This window comes from Rana temporaria, chromosome 5 (assembly GCF_905171775.1).
Source record: "Rana temporaria chromosome 5, aRanTem1.1, whole genome shotgun sequence".
NCBI lineage: Eukaryota > Metazoa > Chordata > Amphibia > Anura > Ranidae > Rana > Rana temporaria.
Window position 1 is genome coordinate 417,159,517 of NC_053493.1, and position 22,709 is coordinate 417,182,225.

Sequence of the window (22,709 nt, forward strand, 5' to 3'; positions counted from 1 at the left end):
CGGGGGGGGGGCTGGCTGCAGAGTGCGGGAGAGCCCGGGGGGGGGGGGGGGGCTGGCTGCAGAGTGCGGGAGAGCCCGGGGGGGGGGGCTGGCTGCAGAGTGGGGGGGGGGCCGGGGGGGGGGGGGGGGGGCTGGCTGCAGAGTGTGGGAGAGCCCGGGGGGGGCTGGCTGCAGAGTGCGGGAGAGCCCGGGGGGGGGGGGGGCTGGCTGCAGAGTGCGGGAGGGCCGGGGGGGGGGGGGCTGGCCTGCAGAGTGCGGGAGAGCCCGGGGGGGGGGGGGCTGGCTGCAGAGTGCGGGGGGGGGGGGCTGGCTGCAGAGTGCGGGAGAGCCCGGGGGGGGGGGGGCTGGCTGCAGAGTGCGGGAGAGCCCGGGGGGGGGCTGGCTGCAGAGTGCGGGAGAGCCCGGGGGGGGGCTGGCTGCAGAGTGCGGGAGAGCCCGGGGGGGGGCTGGCTGCAGAGTGCGGGAGAGCCCGGGGGGGGGCTGGCTGCAGAGTGCGGGAGAGCCCGGGGGGGGGCTGGCTGCAGAGTGCGGGAGAGCCCGGGGGGGGGGGCTGGCTGCAGAGTGCGGGAGAGCCCGGGGGGGGGGGTTGGCTGCAGAGTGCGGGAGAGCCCGGGGGGGGGGGGCTGGCTGCAGAGTGCGGGAGAGCCCGGGGGGGGGGGGGCTGGCTGCAGAGTGCGGGAGAGCCCGGGGGGGGCTGGCTGCAGAGTGCGGGAGAGCCCGGGGGGGGCTGGCTGCAGAGTGCGGGAGAGCCCGGGGGGGGCTGGCTGCAGAGTGCGGGAGAGCCCGGGGGGGGGGGGCTGGCTGCAGAGGGCGGGAGAGCCCGGGGGGGGGGGGGGGGGCTGGCTGCAGAGTGAGGGAGAGCCCGGGGGGGCTGGGGCTGGCTGCAGAGTGCGGGAGAGCCCGGGGGGGCTGGGGCTGGCTGCAGAGTGCGGGGGAGCCCGGGGGGGCTGGGGCTGGCTGCAGAGTGCGGGAGAGCCCGGGGGGGGGGGGGGGGCTGGCTGCAGAGTGCGGGAGAGCCCGGGGGGGGGGGGCTGGCTGCAGAGTGCGGGAGAGCCCGGGGGGGGGGGGGGGCTGGCTGCAGAGTGCGGGAGAGCCCGGGGGGGGGGGGGCGGGCTGCAGAGTGCGGGAGAGCCCGGGGGGGCTGGGGCTGGCTGCAGAGTGCGGGAGAGCCCGGGGGGGCTGGCTGCAGAGTGCGGGAGAGCCCGGGTAGCGGGGGGGGGGGCTGCGGGGTAGCGGGAGAGGCGGAGACTGTAGGGGTAGTAAGCGGGGATACTGGGGGGGTTGGGGCCCTTTGTCACATTCTTAAACAGATTGCCAATAACGACTGCAAGCAAAGTAGAAATAATAAACTAAAAATGACAAAGTATTAAAAAAATATAATGGGGGGGGGAGGTAATATATTACAAAGCCCCCCCCCCCGGTATGTTCCTTTCTGTTTCTTAGTGGTTTGTTTTTCCCTTTGCAGAGCTCCTGTCCTGGTGGCCCTCGCCCTCATTGAGAGTGGGATGAAGTATGAAGACGCCATTCAGTTCATCAGGCAGTGAGTATCGGACACTTTGTATTCTGGATCTGCAGCTACATTTCCAGCTCCCTGTAATAAAGGGCGACAATGCTCCTCCAGGCTCCATTCAGGGCTTCTCTCGTAGCCGGAAGCACGGACATTTGGTCACATGATCTCTGCTGCAGGGAGGATCAGAGTTCACATTGGATGATAATTCTCTTAGGCTGAGCGATCCTCCTGTATGAGAGAGCGTGTCACCGTCTTCCCATATTACAGCCAGAGGATGAGGAGTCCATAGACTGCTGAATATGTGGAAATGTTTGTTGTTAGCCGATCTAAGGGGTCCGTCCTAACCAATTTCTACCAAACACAGTTCCCATCATCCCTGTGCTGAGTTCCCGGGTCTGTACACCTGCTGGGCCCATTGAGGGGTTCCCACCATCCTTGGGCTGAGTTCCCGGGTCTGTACACCCGCTGTGCCCATTATGAGGGGTTCCCTCCATCCCTGTGCTGAGTTCCCGGGTCTGTACACCTGCTGGGCCCATTATGAGGGGTTCCCACCATCCCTGTGCTGGATTCCCGGGTCTGTACACCCGCTGTGCCCATTATGAGGGGTTCCTACCATCCTTGGGCTGAGTTCCCAGGTCTGTACACCCGCTGTGCCCATTATGAGGGGTTCCCACCATCCCTGGGCTGAGTTCCCGGGTCTGTACACCCGCTGTGCCCATTATGAGGGGTTCCCACCATCCCAGAACAAGAGGGAAGGGGATCTCTTAAAAGCAGACATCTGTGACATTTTAGGGAGATATGTTGCGTCTAAGGCACAGAAAGTGAAAGATGATCTGAGCGGGGGACACAGGAAGTAGTAACCAAATTAAGGAATCTCCCCCCTCTTCATCCAGAATAAGAGTGTGATTTTGCTTTAAAGCAGAACTAAGCCCATTAATTAAACAGTTGGGAGGGGGGGGATTCTTACATTCCTTCTATGTGTCAGGAATGTATCTGTCACATTGGTTCAAACTGTCAAGCCATCCAATGGCTGAGGTCATAACTGATCACATAATGGCATTTGAAGATCGAACACAAACCAAGATGGCAGCTTCCTTGGCTGAAAACGATAGGAGGGTTTAGTTCCGCTTTAAAACGGAGTTGTAAAGTCGTGAGGTTTTTCACCTTCATGTATTTTATGCATTAAGGTGAAAAGCCTTCTGTACTGCAGCTGCCCCCCCAGAGCCCCCATTTTACTTACCTGAACCCGATCGTTCCAGTGTTGAGGACGAGCCCAGCAGCCGCTGTCTCGGGTCCTCATAGGATCTTGCTGCTGTCAATCAAATCCAGTGACCGGGGGGGGGTCAGGGGTCCGGTCCTGCTGTCTGTCAATGGACGCAGCAGCTGGACTTGAGAGCTCACCCCTGCACGGAGGCCCCCATGGAAAGCGGCTTTCTGTGGGGACACCCTGTGGAGAGGAGGAGCCAGGATCACGACCGGAGGAAGGAGGAAGTTTGAGGCCGCTCTGTGCAAAAGCCTTACACAAAGCACGCATGTACGACAGGTTTGTCCTAGGCAGGCCGAATTTGGTTGCAGGTAACTCCCACATGTGGTGCTGAGCCTCCATAATTGAAAGGGGTGGGGCCAGGGACAGTCAGGCTGGGGGAGGAAAGGGCAAATTATGCTGGACGTCCTCCAGCCAGGACATGAGATGGGCTCTATCTGAGCTTCTAATGCACATTGTGAGAAGCTCACACAGTGTGCAATGAAATCAGAGGAAGCCATTTCAGTCAAGTAGAGGAGCCGGTACAACTGAAGGAACCCGTGTTCAGAAACCTCAAGAGCCTTTGTTCTTTTTCTTACAGGAAACGGCGGGGCGCCATCAACAGCAAGCAGCTGACTTACTTGGAGAAATACCGGCCAAAGCAGAGGCTACGGTTCAAAGACCCGCACAACCACAAGAACAAGTGCTGCATTATGTAACCGCTGTGACTTATTGCCAAAGCACACACACCCCTACATCAGACCCCCGCACACACCTACATCAGACCACCCCCGCACACACCCCTACATCAGACCCCCGCACACACCCCTACATCAGACCCCCGCACACACAGGCGTACCCCCTCCTCCACTCACACACTGCAAAAAACAAGGGCAAGATTGAAGTAGAAGCTACTCAGTGGTTTTCCACGAGAATTACATTTTATATAGCTTCTTGTAAATATTAATTTGCGACTGTATATTGCATTATGTAATTATTATTTTTTTTGGGGGGGCGGCAGGAGGTGTTTGGACACCTTAATGTGTGGGCCAGACTTTGGGGAGGGGGACTTGTAGTCCAGCTGCACATTTCACAATTTTTTTTTTATTAGAGGGTATGTCTTGTTGAAGTTGGGGGGGACATAAATTTAGTTTTCACTTCTTTACCCTTAGTTTAGATTTATGTTTTATTAGAACTGGCCGGCCCACGTGGATCCTGGTGCTTTGAATGCTGTAGCTTTGTGACTCGTTGCTCTTGCACACCCCCTAGTGTCCAGTAGGGATACAATGTGGACAGGTCACTCATTCTTTACTGTGACCAATCGCAATATAGAACTATCCTCCCCGTGTTCAATGAATGAAGATTATACGAGCAGCGTGGGCAAGAAATGAGATGCTGAGCTAGAACGTTCAATCGCGGGATCGGTAACTCACGCAGGCCAGACTAGGAAATGGCTTAGTCTGAAACTAACGGTAAAGCATTATAATTAGCAGGTCTATTTCTTGACCTCTGACTTTGACAAAACTGTAGTGATCGTTTGAGATTGGGCAGTAAAGTCATGACCTTTGTAAATACGTGGTTATTACCTATCTCTTTTTGTTATGCGTGTACAGGCTCTTGGTGAAACCTTTTTAGTATGACGTTTGGCCACCTTCGACATGAGATTGTTGGGTTGCTGCATTCTCTTGGTGAAACCTTTTTAGCAGGAAGTGTTCCCACCTTAGACACGGGATCATTGGGTTCCTGTAGGCTCTTGGTGAAAACCTTCTTCCCAATGGGAAGTATTCTCAACTTAGACACAGGATTGTTGGCTTAGATAGGTTCTTGGTGCTCTTTCTGGCCAGTAGGATGCACTCCCACCTTGGACACAGGATCCTTTTGGTGAAATAGCCTATATTAAATATCCCTACCATAGACTTGGTACAACTGAGTTAGTGTAGGCACTTGGTGAAACCTTTTATGCCAAGTGCGAAGTGTTCCACCGTAGACACCGGATCGTTGGGTTTTTGTAGGCTCTTGGTGAAACCTCTCTGCCCAGTAAGAAGTGTTCACATGTTAGACACGGCATTGTTGTCTTGGATAGGCTCTTGGTGAAACCTCTCTGCCCAGTAGGAAGAGTTCCTACCTTAGACTCAGGGACTCTGTGTTTCTACAGGCTCTTGGTAAAACCTTTATACCTAGTAGGAAGTGTTCCCACCTTAGATGCAGGATGCTTGAATTGGTATTTGGTGAAACTTTTCTACTCAGTAGGAAGTGTTCCCACCTTAAACGTAGGATCATTGGCTTGGATTGGTATTTGGTGAAACCTTTCTACTCGGTAGGAAGTGTTCCCACCTTGGACAAAGGATTGTTGGGTTATTATAGACTCTTGGTGAAACGTTATGCCCAGTAGGAAGTGTTTGCACCATAGACGCGGGATTGTTGGCCTGAATAGATTTTTGATGAAACCTTGCTTCTCAATAGAAAGTGCTGCCGCTTTGAAAATGGGATTGTTGGGGTTAGTATAGGCTCTTTGTAAAACCTTTTTGCACAGTAGGAAAAGTTCCCATCTTGGACTCGGAAACTCTGGGTTTTCTTTAGGCTCTTGGTGAAACCTGAATGTGTTTGAATTTTAGATGTAGGCTCCTTGGCTCGGATTGGTACTTGGCGAAACCTTTCTACTCCAGTAGGACGTGTTTCCACCTTGGACAAAGGATTGTTGGGTTATTATAGACTCTTGGTGAAACCTTTATTCCTAGTAGTAAGTGTTCCCACCTTAGAAGAGGGGAAATCATACCGTGTCTTTTTCAAGACCTCTGCAATTTACCCCGACATGCTGTCAATCAACTTCTGGGCCACATCCGGACTGATGGCAGCCCACTATTGCATAATCAATGCTTGGAGTTTGTCAGAATTTGGGGGGGGGGGGTTTGTTCACCCGCCTCCTGAGGATTGACCAAGTTCTCAATGGGATTAAGGTCTGGGGAGTTTCCTGGCCATGGACCCAAAATTGTAATGTTTTTTGTTCCCGAAGCCACTTGGCTATAATTTTTGCGTTTATGGTAAGGAGCTCCGTCATGCTGGAAAAGGCATTGTTCCTCACCAAGCTGTTCTTGGATGTTGGGAGAAGTTGCTCTCTGAGGATCTTTTTGGACTAGTCTTTCTTCATGGCTGTTCTCTTAGGCAAAATTGTGAGTGAGCCCACTCCCTTGGCTGAGAAGCCCCCCCCCCCCCCCCCCCACACACACACATGAATGGTCTCAGGCTGCTTTACTGTTGACATGACACAGGACTGATGGTGGCACTCAACTTCTCTTCTCCGGACCAGGTTTTTTCCAGATGCCCCAATCAATCAATGACTTTACCCCAGTCCTCAGCAGTCCAATCCTTATACTTTTTGCAGGATATCAGTCCGTCCCGGATGTGTTTCCTGGAGAGAAGTGGCTTTTTTGTTGCCCTTCATGACACCAGGCCATCCTCCAAAAGTCTTCTCACTGTGCGTGTAGATACACTCACACCTGCCTGCTGCCATTTCTGAGCAAGCTCTGCACTGGTGGTGCCCCGATCCCATGGGGGGGGGGGGGGGGTTAATACCACATTTGTTTTCTCCCCATGTCCCCATTGGTGATTCTCCAAAAATGTATGATCTAGCTAGCAGATGGTGTGTTTTCTCTTTTCACCTCCCTCGTCCTGGCTAGACAGCTGAGGATCCCTGCAGGCTCCCCGAGTCCGCACGTGGGGGTAACCTGCCCTCAACTACCTTGGTGCCCAGGTTGCCCTGCTAGAGGGATTCAGCCTTGCCGTGCCCAGCGCAAAGCTATTGTATTTTTCTACTGATGAAAGAGCGGCTTACCACCTACTTTTCTCCTGATGAAGCAGGAATTGACTCCTGTGAAACGCGTAGAGGAATTATGTTCACCATTAAAGTGACTGTCCTGTTAATTGAGTTTTTTTTTTACCCCATGTTGGATATCGTTTATCAAATACGTGTTTGGTATACAGTTGTGGTGGGGATGCAATTTTAAGAAATTTTTGTTTTATGAAAAAAAAACTTGTAGGTTGGCTTATGTCCAGTTTTAATTATCCTTACTGATAAAATTGTAAAGGGAAGCGTACTTCCCCCCAATTTTTTTATATTGTATTGGTGTGGCTTTCTTCTGGGGAATCTCAGAAGTCCATTGTGGGTATAAAATAGTAGGAGTTCTAATATTAGGATGTGGTGCCCGGGCTATCCCATATATCCCAATTGTGTCAAAATAAATAAAAATGATTTGGTACTGGCCGTGAACCCTTCGAAATTTGGCTGGTCAGATCTCGCCACATGGCGTATATGATCACCAAAATTATCCAAGGACCACCGACGCCTTCAGATCCCAAAATACAAACCATGACTCTAATAGAGTCGGCTTAAAACAATCTAAATTCTGCCGTAATTGTACTTATTTTGTATTGTTTTTACTGTTATAAATTTTTTCTTTTTGTAATTTTTATTTTATTTTTTACTGCCCCTGGATAGGTGTGCTAGGCTAGCTTCTCCTTAAGTAAACGTTCTATAAATTTCTACTTTTTCCTGCCGCTTTTGAAGATGAAAGCGAGCGCAAATATTTTGTCTGTTTGAAAACTTTAATAAAAATGTATCTAAATTTAATTATTTTACATTATATTTTGTGATGTATTTGATCATGGGATGATATTGGTCATTCGTTTTTATAACCCAAGATCAAAATTTTGGGTTGTGCAGCTTTTTTTTTTTCCGACCTTTTTAACATGAAGGAACCCTTAAAGTAATTTTCCTGTTTAGGGAACCCCCCTGCTAATTGCGATATTTGGAGCTTATGTTCCATTAATGCAGAGAATGCTCCTCATGCCGCGTACAAACGGTCGGAAATTCCGCCAGCAAAAGTCCAATGTGAGCTTTTTGGTCGGAAATTCCGACCATGTGTGTAGGCTCCATCTGACTTTTGCTGTCGGAGTTTCCACCAGCAAAAGATTGAGAGCCGGTTCTCAAATTTTCAGACGGGGGAAAAAATTCCTATCAGAAAATTCGATCGTCTGTAGCAATTCCGAGGTACAAAATTCCCGACCTAATGCTCAAACAATTCGACGCATGCTCGGAAGCATCGTACTTCATTTTCTCGCCTTGTCTTAGTGTTGTAAGTCGCCAGCATTCTTGACGGTCGAAAGTTCAGAGAACTTTTTTGTGACCGTGTGTATGCAAGACGAGCTTGAGCGGAATTCCGTCGGAAAAACCATCCAAGGTTTTTTCCAACGGAAAATCCGATCGTGTGTACGCGGCATTACACTTGTGTCCATTGGGAAGAATTACTCCCTTATGGATAGCTAGAAAGATGAATGGTGTCAGTGGGAACTTATCTGAAAGGTTAGAATTGATCAAGGAACCCTTGGGAACCTCTGGAGGAACTCTAGTGTTGCATGGAACCCTGGTTGAGAAAGACTACTCATGTCAGAAGGCACAGTCAATGTCCTTGCAGAACTGTTATTAGAAGTGTGGAGGAGATCACTTGAGCTGACCATACAAGTGACCGTTTGATAAAGCGATCATACTTTTGATCCTTTTTTGAAACCTCAAAGCAATTGAAGATGTAAAATGGGCGTCAAGATCAAAAAATTGCCCATTTTTACAGTCATCATTCAAATTCTGGTTGGTCAACTGAACTCGTGGGTGGTAGATTTCTTAGTTTCTGGTCATTACTTGCTGTCTTGTGTGTGTGTGTGGTTCCCGTTCATTTGAAGGTGGTTGAAATTCACTGAACGTTGCCACGTGTATGACCAGCTCTAGAGTCTCTCACTTGAAGGCCAATGGGAAGGATAGGCAACCTTGGCACTCCAGCAGGGGTGAAGCTACAAATTCCATCAGGACTGTGGGAGTCATGCCTGTTAGGGTGCATCATGGGACTTGTAGTGTCCCAATGGCTGGAGGTCCAAGCTTGCCTACCTCTTCACTGTAGACAGTTTTGACTGTAGACTTGCATTGAGCTAAGAGGGTTTTAATGCCATGTCGCGCACAGCTGGCATCACTTTTGAATGATGGGATCGCGCTCCCTCGGTGCCCCTAGTACTGTGATCGCACTCCCTCGGTGCCCCTAGTACTGTGATCGCACTCCCTCGGTGCCCCTAGTACTGTGATCGCACTCCCTCGGTGCCCCTAGTACTGTGATCGCACTCCCTCGGTGCCCCCTAGTACTGTGATCGCACTCCCTCGGTGCCCCCTAGTACTGTGATCGCACTCCCTCGGTGCCCCCTAGTACTGTGATCGCACTCCCTCGGTGCCCCCTAGTACTGTGATCGCACTCCCTCGGTGCCCCCTAGTACTGTGATCGCACTCCCTCGGTGCCCCCTAGTACTGTGATCGCACTCCCTCGGTGCCCCCTAGTACTGTGATCGCACTCCCTCGGTGCCCCCTAGTACTGTGATCGCGCTCCCTCGGTGCCCCCTAGTACTGTGATCGCGCTCCCTCGGTGCCCCCTAGTACTGTGATCGCGCTCCCTCGGTGCCCCCTAGTACTGTGATCGCGCTCCCTCGGTGCCCCCTAGTACTGTGATCGCGCTCCCTCGGTGCCCCCTAGTACTGTGATCGCGCTCCCTCGGTGCCCCCTAGTACTGTGATCGCGCTCCCTCGGTGCCCCCTAGTACTGTGGTCGCGCTCCCTCGGTGCCCCCTAGTACTGTGGTCGCGCTCCCTCGGTGCCCCCTAGTACTGTGGTCGCGCTCCCTCGGTGCCCCCCAGTACTGTGGTCGCGCTCCCTCGGTGCCCCCCCCAGTACTGTGGTCGCGCTCCCTCGGTGCCCCCCCCCAGTACTGTGGTCGCGCTCCCTCGGTGCCCCCCCCAGTACTGTGGTCGCGCTCCCTCGGTGCCCCCCCAGTACTGTGGTCGCGCTCCCTCGGTGCCCCCCCCAGTACTGTGGTCGCGCTCCCTCGGTGCCCCCCCCAGTACTGTGGTCGCGCTCCCTCGGTGCCCCCCCCCAGTACTGTGGTCGCGCTCCCTCGGTGCCCCCCCCAGTACTGTGGTCGCGCTCCCTCGGTGCCCCCCCCAGTACTGTGGTCGCGCTCCCTCGGTGCCCCCCCCAGTACTGTGGTCGCGCTCCCTCGGTGCCCCCCCCAGTACTGTGGTCGCGCTCCCTCGGTGCCCCCCCCAGTACTGTGGTCGCGCTCCCTCGGTGCCCCCCCCAGTACTGTGGTCGCGCTCCCTCGGTGCCCCCCCCAGTACTGTGGTCGCGCTCCCTCGGTGCCCCCCCCAGTACTGTGGTCGCGCTCCCTCGGTGCCCCCCCCAGTACTGTGGTCGCGCTCCCTCGGTGCCCCCCCCAGTACTGTGGTCGCGCTCCCTCGGTGCCCCCCCCAGTACTGTGGTCGCGCTCCCTCGGTGCCCCCCCCAGTACTGTGGTCGCGCTCCCTCGGTGCCCCCCCCAGTACTGTGGTCGCGCTCCCTCGGTGCCCCCCCCAGTACTGTGGTCGCGCTCCCTCGGTGCCCCCCCCAGTACTGTGGTCGCGCTCCCTCGGTGCCCCCCCCAGTACTGTGGTCGCGCTCCCTCGGTGCCCCCCCCAGTACTGTGGTCGCGCTCCCTCGGTGCCCCCCCCAGTACTGTGGTCGCGCTCCCTCGGTGCCCCCCCAGTACTGTGGTCGCGCTCCCTCGGTGCCCCCCCAGTACTGTGGTCGCGCTCCCTCGGTGCCGCACTCCCTGGTGCCCCCCCAGTACTGTGGTCGCGCTCCCTCGGTGCCGCACTCCCTCGTGCCCCCCCAGTACTGTGGTCGCGCTCCCTCGGTGCCGCACTCCCTCGTGCCCCCCCAGTACTGTGATCGCGCTCCCTCGGTGCCGCACTCCCTCGTGCCCCCAGTACTGTGGTCGCGCTCCCTCGGTGCCCCCCCAGTACTGTGGTCGCGCTCCCTCGGTGCCCCCCCAGTACTGTGGTCGCGCTCCCTCGGTGCCCCCCCAGTACTGTGGTCGCGCTCCCTCGGTGCCGCACTCCCTCGTGCCCCCAGTACTGTGGTCGCGCTCCCTCGGTGCCGCACTCCCTCGTGCCCCCAGTACTGTGGTCGCGCTCCCTCGGTGCCGCACTCCCTCGTGCCCCCAGTACTGTGATCGCGCTCCCTCGGTGCCGCACTCCCTCGTGCCCCTAGTACTGTGATCGCACTCCCTCGGTGCCCCCCGGTATGGCTTCTCTTCACTATATACAATTGGGAGCTTTTAGGCTAGCTCCTAGTCATGTGATTGCTGCAACAGCCAATCACATGATCAGGAAGCTAAGGAAGTGCCTTTAAAGGGGCCGGCGGGAGCTGGTGGTAAGTTAGGTTGATCACATGTCCATAACTTAATACATTTACATATTCTAGCCTGTACAAGCATAAGAGATAAAGTAATACAAACTATCTACAAAGCTTACGAATCTGCTGCCCGTCCTTTTTTTTTTTTTTTTTCAGTCATGTCAGGAAAGAGCAGGTACACTAAATGTCAATGTATATACTACATATGAATGAATATGAATTCCTATAGTCTGGTTTATATCTTGTTGCTAAGAACGGTAAAACTATTTGAGCCGAAATGTAAACGTGAAGCTTAAAAAAAGAAACGTGCGAAGAGCAAACGGTATTTTTTATTTGCTGTATTTTCTGTTACTCCGGATTGCTCGTGTTTTTTTTTCTTTATTATTATTATTTTGGCCAAAAGGGGGCGCACTAGCCATCGGTTTCCGCAACTGTGTAGGTCGCATAGGAACTAAATGACACTTTGGAGCCTTATATCCCCTGCTTGAGACGTCCAGCCGGACGCGAGCGACGTCCAGCAAAGCGACGGTCCTCTGCAGAAGTGCCCACAGATGGGGGGGACGGGGACTGTGTGCTTGGCACCCTGGCATGTCCACGCCGGATTGCAGACGTGGGATTTCCAGCAGAATTTTTTTTTTTTTTCTTGTATAAATCTGTGCTAGCTGAACATGTATTGGTACATTTATTGTGGGAGTCACATTGACTTTTTTTGAAGCTTGCCTGTGTGATGGAGCGGCTCTATTGGTATTCAACCTACATTCAAAGGAGACCCCCCCAACCGTGCCCACCCGGCTCACTTAGGCGCAAGGCGGTTGCCATCCCTCCAAAATAAAAAAATTTACGTACACTTTAACGCAACAGAATGTGTAAAATATATTTACCACTAAAGCGTTGGTCACATGACTAATTGCCTAGGCATTGAATCGCAAGAACTTTGCCAAAAGTATTGGGACGCCTGCCTTTACGCGCACATGACCTTCAATGTCATCCCAGGCTAAAGGCCCGTACACACGATCGGATTTTCCGACGACAATTGTATGATGGCAGGGTTTTTGTCGGATCATCCGACCGTTCGCACGCTCCATCGGACAATTGTTGTCAGAATTTTCGACAACAAATTTTGGATAGCCATGCTCTCAAATTTTCCGACAAATGCGTGGCGTCGGATTATCCGATCGTGTGTACCCAAGTCCGTCCGGACTAAAATCCAAAGTACAAACACGCATGCTCCGAACCAATGCTAACCATAAGATAACATTAGCAGAAGTTGCCCAAAGGGTGGCGCTAAAGAGCAGAAGAACCACATTGTTTTGTAAATGTTGGCTGAAAGAGTTCTGTCGTCTGTATGCAGAACAAGTCCGCAGCCAACGCCCTTCGCACAAAGTGCCACGTATTTGTCCGATGAAAATCTGTGTGTATGAGGCTTTAGTCTGTAGGGTTCAATATTGAGTTGGCTCCGCCCTTTGCAGCTATAACAGCTTCAACTCTTCTGGGAAGGCCGTCCACAAGGTTTAGGAGGGTGTCTGTGGGAATGTGAAAAAAGGGCAAAAACTGCGCTAATCTGAAATTAAAAATAAAAAGTGAGCAGCTACACAAGCAATGTGACAAAAATTGGAAGGAAATGGTGAAAAAATATGTAGCGCTAGTAGAAAAACTTATAAGCAAAAACCGTGGATAAATAAATGAATATAATTAAACCACAGTAACACGTGAATAAGTGTCTATTAGTTGATAATGGAAGCACCGAGAGAAACAAAAGGCCCGTCAGTAGAAAATATATGACCACATCATCTTCATGGAGGAGACATTCTGCACGAAAAAACAGGAGTAGATGGAATACTCTTACCGAATGACGTGGATCTTATACTCTTACCGAATGACGTGGATCTGCTTGTCAGCGACAACAGATCGTATGCGCATGGAAGGACTCCACTCGAATCAGGCAAGCTAGATGTAGGCCCTATGGTAGACTCCCCCGCAGGATATCCAGATATGAGGCTGTAGTCCTGGACTGGAACTTCACCATGGGTGGATTCACTCGAGACTCGAAGGCAAAGACAGAAGTCTGCTTGTTCCAAAGCGGCAATCGATGATGACAAAGTGGTATCCACTCAGACAGTGGGCACAATCTTGGAGTATGAAAAAAAATTCCGGCTTTGTTTCCTTTAGGTTTAGGAGGTCTTCCCCTTGGTCGTTTTATTTGTTCCACAGTTTCTCGGTCTTGGGATTCTGGAATCTTTGAATCCTGTTCCTTCTCTGTTGCTTTGGTGGAGTTTCTGGTTGTCCTCCTTGACCTCAGACTCCAAGATTGTGCCCACTGTCTTTGAGTGGATACCACTTTGTCATCATCGATTGCCGCTTTGGCACAAGCAGACTTCTGTCTTTGCCCTTCGAATCTGAGTCTGAGCGAATCCACCCATGGTGAAGTTCCAGTTCAGGACCAACAGCCTCATATCTGGATATCCTGCGGGGAGTCTACCATTGGGCCTACATCTAGCTTAGCTGATTCGAGTGGAGTCCTTCCATGTGCATATGATCTGTTGTCGCTGACAAGCAGATCCACGTCATTCGGTAAGAGTATTCCATCTACTCCTGTTTTTTTTTTTCGTGCAGAATGTCTCCTCCATGATGATGATGTGGTCATATATTTTCTACTGACGGACCTTTGTTTGTCTTGGTGCTTCTATTATCAACTAATGGACACTTATTCACGTGTCTGTGGGAATGTCTGACCATTCTTCCAGAAGCCCCATTTGTGAGGTCAGGCACTGATGTTGAACGAGAAGGCCTGGCTCGCAGTCTCCACTCTAATTCATCCCAAAGGTGTTGAGGTCAGGACTCTGTGTAGGCCAGTCAAGTTCCTCCACCCCAAACCCGCTCATCCATGTCTTTATGGACTGGTCCAAATCATTTGATGGAGGGGGATTATGGTGCCGGGCTGTTTTTCAGGGGTTGGGTTTGGCCCCTTAGTTCCAGTAAAGGAAACCCTTAAGGCGTCAACATACCAAGACATTTTGGATAATTTCCTGTTCCCATTTCTTGCTCCCAACTTTGTCGGAACAGTTTGGAGATGGCCCCTTCCTGTTCCAACATGACTGCGCACCAATGCACAAAGGTCCTTAAAGACGTGGATGAGTGAGTTTTGGGTGGAGGAACTTGATTGGCCTGCATAGAGTCCTGACCTCAACCCAATAGAACACCTTTGGAATGAATTAGAGCGTAGACTGAGAGTCAGGCATTGTCCAACATCAGTGCCTGACCTTACAAAGGACGGTCAAACATTCCCATAGACACACTCCTAAACCTTGTGGATGGCCTTCCCAGAAGAGTTGAAGCTGTTATAGCTGCAAAGGGTGGGCCAACTCAATATTGAACCCTACGGACTAAAGCTTCATACACACGATCGGACTTCCGAACAACTTTTCCGTGTATTTTAGTCCAAAGGGAGTTGGCCATGAACTTGGTATGCATTCACAGGGCAGTACTATTTCAGCCAACAAACACTAACATAGTGGCGTAATTTGACATACTACGTGGTTTTTCTACTCTTTAGTGCCACCCTTTGGGCATCTTCTGCTAGTCATGATGGAACAAGAAGGGGCCGTTCCCACAAAGTTGGGCACAATATTGTCCAAAAATGTCTTGGTATGCCGACGCCTTAAGAGTTCCCTTCACTGGAACTAAGGGGCCAAGACCAACCCCTGAAACAACCCCCACATCATAATCCCCCCCCCCCCCCCCCCCACCAAATGATTTGGACTAGTGCACAAAGCAAAGGTCCATAAAGACATGGATGAGCGAGTTTGGGGTGGAGGAACTTGACTGGCCTGCACAGAGTCTTGACCCCAACCTGATAGAACAATCTGCTATTGCTGGTTGATCTTTAGCATTGGTTCTGATAATGCATGTTTGGACTTGAGTCCGATGGACTTGTGTACACACGATTGGATTTTGCACCATTGGGCTTTTGTTGGCCGGAAAGTTTGTCTGTTTTCACAGAGAAAATTTTTCCGATGAAAACCAAAAAAACGTTGTCGTCTGGAGCGTACACACGGTCGGATTTTTTGCAAAAGCAGGTCTGTTGGAGGTTTGTTGTCAAAAAGTCTGATCGTGTGTTCCAATACTTTTCGCAACATGGCGTATGTGAACCCAGCCTGAATGGGAAGGGTCAGCAGCTCTACCTGAATGCCGATCCTTTGAGCGGAGATGGCATAACCAGATGCCTAGGTGTTTAATGGTCACATGACTACAGCAGGATTCTGGTGCACCAAAGGTGTTTTTTATGCTGCCGTTTTAATATCTAGAAACTTAGTAGATACAGTGGCACGATATGCCAAGTGCCTCAGCAAAATGTTTTCTTCCTAGCGAACCAGTAGGCCACCAATCTGAGCGCTAGCTGCCTCCATAGACAACAGGTACTCTTTATATCACAGTGGCTGTGGGAGGATGAATGGCCTCAGTTTTGGCCATTTTACCCGAAGTGACCTACATGCCCAACAAAGATCGCAAACGAGATTGTGACTCCTTTTTGTAAAAGACGTCTGTTACATTATCACTTTTTGTTGGTTTTCTCGCCGTCTGAGAGCGGTTCTCTTATGACTATACAAACGTGAAGGGAAATTTTAGAAAATTCTTTCCCCGAAAAAGTCACCCAATCCCGAGGACGGTTCCATAGCCAGTGGTCCGCAGCACCTGCGTCAAAGCACTTGCCTCTCCAGGTCGTATCTACCTCTGGTTGCGGATGGGCTATGAAACCGCCGTCGGGGGTGGGGGTCCCTGCGCCATTTCTCAGCACATAGTACTATGAATGTTCCGAGATACTCGAGTTCACACACCTTCATTTATTTTATTTTTTTTCTAACGTTGGATACAAAAAAAACAAAATCTGAATCCAATTTTCTGGTTGTGAAAAGCCTTATTTAACAATCACTTTTTGTACATAAATTTTTCTCACGTGGCGGTTTGTTGTGTTTTTCACAATATGGCTGACAAATGGGCAGATTACGTTCTGATCAAATGTATGTTTTCTTTCATTTTGTAATAACATATGCTTCTATTTTCAAGTCAGTTTCTTTTTTTTTTTTTTTTTTTTTTTGTCTTTAATGGATTGACTTTTCCCTTTTTATGTACAAATTTATGAATTTTGAAAAATAAATTATAGCACTGGAATTTATTATAAAATGTGTGTTTAGTGTTTGATTTATTTATTTTTTAATTCCTTTTTTGACATGAGTTGAGTGGTATCTTGATATAGCGTGTTCTTACCCCAAAGGGTCCTGACGCACTTGACTAGGGCCAATTTAGACGGGAGACAATTAACTTACCAGCATGTCTTTGGAGTGTTGGAGGAAACCGGAGTACCCGGAGGAAACCCGCGCAGGCACAGGGAGAACATGCAAACTTCAGGAAGATGGTGTCGTGGTCCACTGTTCCAATAATCCCACCAGCCCTTAACGGGGGTCTGAATGCCACGAGGCCTTGGCTTTCTGACCAGGTGACTGCTGCCAAAGCAGTCACATGATTGGAAGCTCCCAATTGCAAGCTTACTTACTGTGCTGCGAGCCGTTCCCCCATGAACACACATATGCAGCGGGTCAGCCCTAAAGGGGTTGTAAACTAGGGTGACCAGACATCCCTGGTTTCTGGGGACAGTCCCCGGATTGAGCACACTGTCCTCGGACTGGATTTGCCCCAGCCCCTGTTTAATTTCAAAGAATTAAAAATACTGTATATACCCGAGTATAAGCCGACCCGAATATAAGCCGAGGCACCTAATTTTACCACAAAAAAAATGGAAAAGCGTATTGACTCGAGTATAAGCCTAGGGTGTCCATCTGCATGCCTCGCTGTGTCCCATGCCTCACCTGACGTTTAACATGGGAGTCTATGAAAGGGGTGCCCGCGGCTTTGAAAAAATTGGTGCTCCCCAGCCGTAGGTCCTTCAGACAACAAACTTTGCACACTTGTAGAGGAGAAATTGGGCTGCATGTGTACAAAGTTCTGGGTCCAAGGGAACTACGGCCGGCACCGGGTCCCCAAATTTACCGAAGAAATTACCATTTAACATGGGAGTCTATAGAAGGGGTGCCCGGCTTTGAAAAATCGGTTCTCCCCGGCTGTAGGTCCCCCGGACAACAAACTTTGCACACTTGTAGAGGAAGAGTGGGCTACATGTGTGCCAAGTTTGCGGTACCGGGTCCCCAAAGTCCAGGAGATCAGGCGCAAAAAGGTGACTCGAGTATAAGCCGAGGGGGGCATTTTCAGCAGACAAAAAATGTGCTGAAAAACTCGGCTTATAGGCGGGTATATACGGTAATTCTGAATTGCACACCCCCACTCCTACTAGCTTAGGGGGGTGTATTTTTTGTCCCCATTAACTGCCCCTTTCTGATGATCATGTGCTGGTCGGAGCGGAGGGAATATTTCTTCAGTTTCGGCGCATGCCCATTCAGCTTCGCTCGCATGTTCTTCTGCCTTGGCTCAAGTCCCAGCCACCTGCCTGCTCATCTCCTTGCCTTCCCCGGTGGAGTGATCTTTCTCCACTCCCCACCCAGTAGCAGCCAGGGCCCGGAGAGCAAGACCTTTACAGGCTGTGAGGCGGGCGGCGGCGACTAGCAGAGAGTCGCTGATTGCCGCCATTACTATGTTTTATTACTACTTTATTACCTGAACCCGATCGTTTAGTGACGGGGACGAGCACAGAATCTTCAGCTGCTGTCTCGGGTCCTCCTTGCCTCCCGCTGCTGTCAGTCGAATCCAGTGACCTGGGGGGCAGGGCCATGTCCTGCTGTCTTTGTCAAAGAACGCAGCAGGACTCTGAGGAATGCGGCTCTCTGTGGGGGCACTCGAAGAGGAGCCGCCATGGGTGCTGCTGGGGGGACCCCAGGAAAAGGAGGATTGGGGCTTCTCTGTTCCAAACCCTTGTATAGAGGTGGTAAGTATAACATGTTTTTTTTTTTTAAAAAAAACGAAGCGTTACAATCACTTTAAAACCCACCTGCCCAGACACCATATGTATGTGTACAGCTGACCGCAACAGGTTAACCACTTTGGTGGAAGCAGCCGGTGACAGATTGCGCCGCCCCGGTCTGGGAGGACATCATAGGACATCCACCTGGATTGACGAGAGGCCCGCCCAGCCTTCAATTGACTGGAGATTGATGAAAGGCTGGGCGGGCCTCTCGTCAATCCAGGTGGATGTTGTATGGCCCTGGGGCCAAGTTGCAGCGCAATACGTCCACCGGACACAGCAGGTGACTGATCATTGTATTGGCCCGCTGCCGATACCATGTGAACACTGTAACCAATCACAGCAGGTCACATGACGGTTGTACACAATGGATGACTTCCTTTCAAGCCATCCATTGTGTGCAATTGTGTTGCTAGCAATGATTGGCCCAGTCTGTACCATGTGACCAATCACAACAACGAAAAATCTATTGCATTCAGTAAAATGCTTGCTTTTAGCAATGAAGTTTGCTATATGCAAACCTAGTAGTTGTGTGCAAACCTGGTGGCCAACTACATCTCAGGAGGGATTTTGTCCCACTCCTTGGGTCCTGGTTCACACCTGGGCGACATGGAGTGCTTGTCTAGAAGCATTTCAATGGTCGACATGAAGATTCCCATTGTATCTTATGGTGCCCATTCACATTTGTCAGCTGGAAAAAAAGCACACAAGCTTCTTTGGGTCAGTCTCATCTATTGGTCCCTATTAGGGTTGTCCCGATACCACTTTTTTAGGACTGAGTACAAGTACCGATAATTTTTTTCATGTACTCGCTGATACCGAATACCGATACTTTTTTTTAAATGTGTCCCCACAGATGCAGCCATGTGCCCCCCATATCCAGCCAAGCCATGTCCCCCCCATATGCAGCCAATCCATGTCCCCCCCCCATATCCAGCCATGTCCCCCCCATATATGCAGCCATGTCCCCCTTACCTGCATGCTGCTGCGCCGCCTCTTGGTTAATACGGGCGGGGAACATTACAGCTTTAGACACTCCCCCTTGCTCGGGATTGGACAGTTCACCCGAGCAAGGGGGAGTGTCTATACGCGGCGCGGCGGGAAACACTACAGCTATTCAACTGAAAGCTGTAATGTTCCCCGCCCGTATTAACCAAGCGGGGATGCGCCGTAGCGGCGGGCGAGTATCGGATCTGGCATCCCGCAAATACTCGGAATCGGTCCAGATACTAGTATCGGTATCGGGACAACCCTAGTCCCTATAGAATGGAAGTCCCTGAAAACACTTTTTTTTTTTTTAATCTCCTCCCAGTAGCCAGCTTTCCATTGGCTAAAACAAGAACACTTGAGTGTGAAAAACGCATATACAAGTATACTTAACCTAAAAAAAAAAAAGCTCCAAAAACACTTGAAGAACCTCAAGTGTAAACCTAGCCTTCTCGGGGACACGTGTTCTGGTGATTCCCTTGCCTTGGGAGGGAATAATTACAAATGGATACCATATTCCTCTCTTCCCCGGGATGTAGTGCTCCCCCTTCCCTGTCTGTTGCTCCAGGTTGGGGATGGGCCCGTGCCTTCCAACCAGGCCTGGATTTCCCACAAGGCCACTGAGGCCAGGCCTTGGGGCGGCAGGGCGCCAAGGGGCGGCAGTGGCATGGAGTCCCCCGACGCCCGGAACATACAGTTGAGGGCAGTAAGTTATGGGGGAATCTGGCCTTGGGGCGGCAGGGAGAGCAAATCCGGTCCTGCTTCCAACCTTACACTGTAGGAGCATGGGGGGGGGGGGGGTCTTGTGAGAGCTGTGACCAGCCAGGCAATGAGAAGAAAAGTCTTCATGGGGCTGTTAGCGTGAAGAGGAGGAAGCCTGCGGGGAGCAAGGACTAAGAAGTTCTTCCACTTATTTCCATCCTTCCAATCCAAATGAGCATGGAACCCGTGTACCGTGGTGGTGAGTGAATGCCAATGCACTGGCAAATTTACCAGCAGCCTGAACTGGGGCCTTTAAAGTGTTCCTAAGGCTAAAACCTTTTGGATGGAGTAAGGAAGCGTTACCCCTATTGAGTTTTTTTTTTTATATATATATATATATATATAGCCGTCGGTGGTCATTTTGCAAAGGTTTTGCTTTGTGTCCCAATATAAATTTTGACAAAAAACACTTGTAGCTAAAATGCGTGTCCACATGGTAAGATTTCTTCTGTTTTAGTATTCTCCCCTGATACTATGGTCACCAAGACAAATTATGAATCTCCCCAATAGGGACACTGCATTAAACAATATATATATATAGTAATCTTACAAGCATCCAAAACCAGACTAATCATTCACTAGAGACTGATGACATCACTAAGAATGCAGCCTATCCATTCACTAGAGGCTGGTGACATCACTGATAATGCAGCCTATCAATTCACTAGAGACTGATGACATCACTGAGAATGCAGCCTATCAATTCACTAGAGGCTGGTGACATCACTAAGAATGCAGCCTATCAATTGAATAAAGACTGGCAACATAACTGAGAAAGCAGCCTATCCACTAAAAAGCAGTGACATCACTGAGAATGCAGCCTATCCATAAAATAAAGACTGATGAAATCACTAAGAATGCAGCCTATCAATTCACTAGAGAGAAGTTACATCACTGAGAATGCAGCCTATCCATTCACTAGAGACCGGTGACATCACTGAGAATGCAGCCTATCCAATCACTAGAGAGCGGTGACATCACTGAGAATGCAGCCTATCCAATCACTAGAGACTGTGACATCACTGAGAATGCAGCCTATCCAATCACTAGAGAGCGGTGACATCACTGAGAATGCAGCCTATCCAATCACTAGAGAGCGGTGACATCACTGAGAATGTAGCCTATCCATTCACTAGAGAGCAGTGACATCACTGAGAATGCAGCCTATCCAATCACTAGAGACTGTGACATCACTGAGAATGCAGCCTATCCAATCACTAGAGAGCGGTGACATCACTGAGAATGTAGCCTATCCATTCACTAGAGACCGGTGACATCACTGAGAATACAGCTTATCCATTCACTAGAGACCGGTGACATCACTGAGAATGCAGCCTATCCAATCACTAGAGAGCGGTGACATCACTGAGAATGCAGCCTATCCAATCACTAGAGACTGTGACATCACTGAGAATGCAGCCTATCCAATCACTAGAGAGCGGTGACATCACTGAGAATGCAGCCTATCCAATCACTAGAGAGCGGTGACATCACTGAGAATGCAGCCTATCCAATCACTAGAGACTAGTGACATCACTAAGAATGCAGCCTATATATTCGCTAGAGATCGGTGACATCACTGAGAATGCAGCCTATCTATTCACTAGAGACTAATGACGTCACTGAGAATGTAGCCTATCCATCAAATAAAGACTGATGACATCACTAAGAATGCAGCCTATCAATTCACTAGAGACTGATGACATCACTAAGAATGCAGCCTATCAATTCACTAGAGACTGGTGACATCACTGATAATGCAGCCTATCCATTGAATAAAGACTGGCAACATAACTGAGAAAGCAGCCTATCCACTAGAAAGCAGTGACATCACTGAGAATGCAGCCTATTTATTCACTAGAGACGAATGAAATCACTGAGAATGCAGCCTATCCATCAAATAAAGACTGATGACATCACTAAGAATTCAGCCTATTCATTCACTAGAGAGCAGTGACATCACTGAGAATGCAGCCTATCCATTCACTAGAGACTAATGACATCACTGAGAATGTAGCCTATCCATCAAATAAAGACTGCCAACATAACTGGGAATACAGCCTATCCATTCACTAGAGAGCGGTGACATCACTGACAATGCAGTCTATCAATTAAATAAAGCTGTCTGTGTCCCCATTAGGGAAATTCCCCCTCTTTTTGCCCTGTTTTCCATTGTCATTGAAAGTGAAAATAAAAGAAAATCCCAAATTTTGGGTTTTCCCCTGCTACAGCAGGGGAAAAAATCCTTCCTGATCCCCCGAGAGGTAATCATTTTCCCTGGATCAGCTTTACCCATAAATGTCAGTACTCAGTACTATTCTGTACATTTAGGAAAGTATCCAGACCTTTCTTATAGCAATCTACTGAGCTGGCCAGAACCACCTCTGGAGGGACGCTGTTCCACATTTTCACAGCTCTTACTGTGAAGAAACCTTTCCGTATTTGGAGATGAAATCTTTTTTCCTCTAGACGTAAAGAGTGCCCCCTTGTCTTTTGTGTTGACCGTAAATCACAGTCTCCTGATCCTAATATCATTGAGCCACTTTGGCAAGATCTCAAACATGAATCGGACCGAGACAGAAGTACAGTTAAATCACACTTGTTTATTAATAATAATAAAATGTAAACAGAGTAATCGTAATCAAAACGTAGCCAGAGTTCAGGAACCAGTGTTCTGCCAATGAGTGCTCCCCCGGGCGGATTATGCCCCCCCTGTACTGCGCAGGCGCGGCGCTTGCGTTCGAAAATAGCCAAACATGAGGCGCCTGCGTGGACCTCGCTGTAAGTGGCCAGTCGGCCTCACGTCCTCCATTCGCTCAGATGGCTCGCTTCGCTCACTCGGCCTCCTGACTCTTTTTTTTAACATCCTCCATGTCCACGGGGATGGTAGGAATGAGCCTGGATGTCAGAAGTGTGCGCAGGCGCCATCTAGAGCTACATGTTCGGCATAATCCGCCGGGGGAACTTTTTCGGCAAGA

The 22,709-nt window shown here is 50.3% G+C and overlaps 1 protein-coding gene across 3 annotated transcripts in view; it reads left to right on the plus strand.

Annotated features, from left to right (window-relative positions):
* The window catches only part of PTP4A3 (protein tyrosine phosphatase 4A3), a 146,163-nt gene extending 142,042 nt beyond the window's left edge, over positions 1 to 4,121 (plus strand). For all 3 annotated transcript variants that reach the window (XM_040355190.1, XM_040355192.1, XM_040355191.1), the window contains 2 exons: positions 1,466 to 1,540; positions 3,355 to 4,121. In XM_040355190.1, the coding sequence (XP_040211124.1) occupies positions 1,466 to 1,540; positions 3,355 to 3,472 (193 nt within the window). In that variant the 3' untranslated portion in view covers positions 3,473 to 4,121. The remainder of the gene's footprint in view (positions 1 to 1,465; positions 1,541 to 3,354) is intronic.
* The last annotated feature ends 18,588 nt before the right edge of the window (positions 4,122 to 22,709 follow it).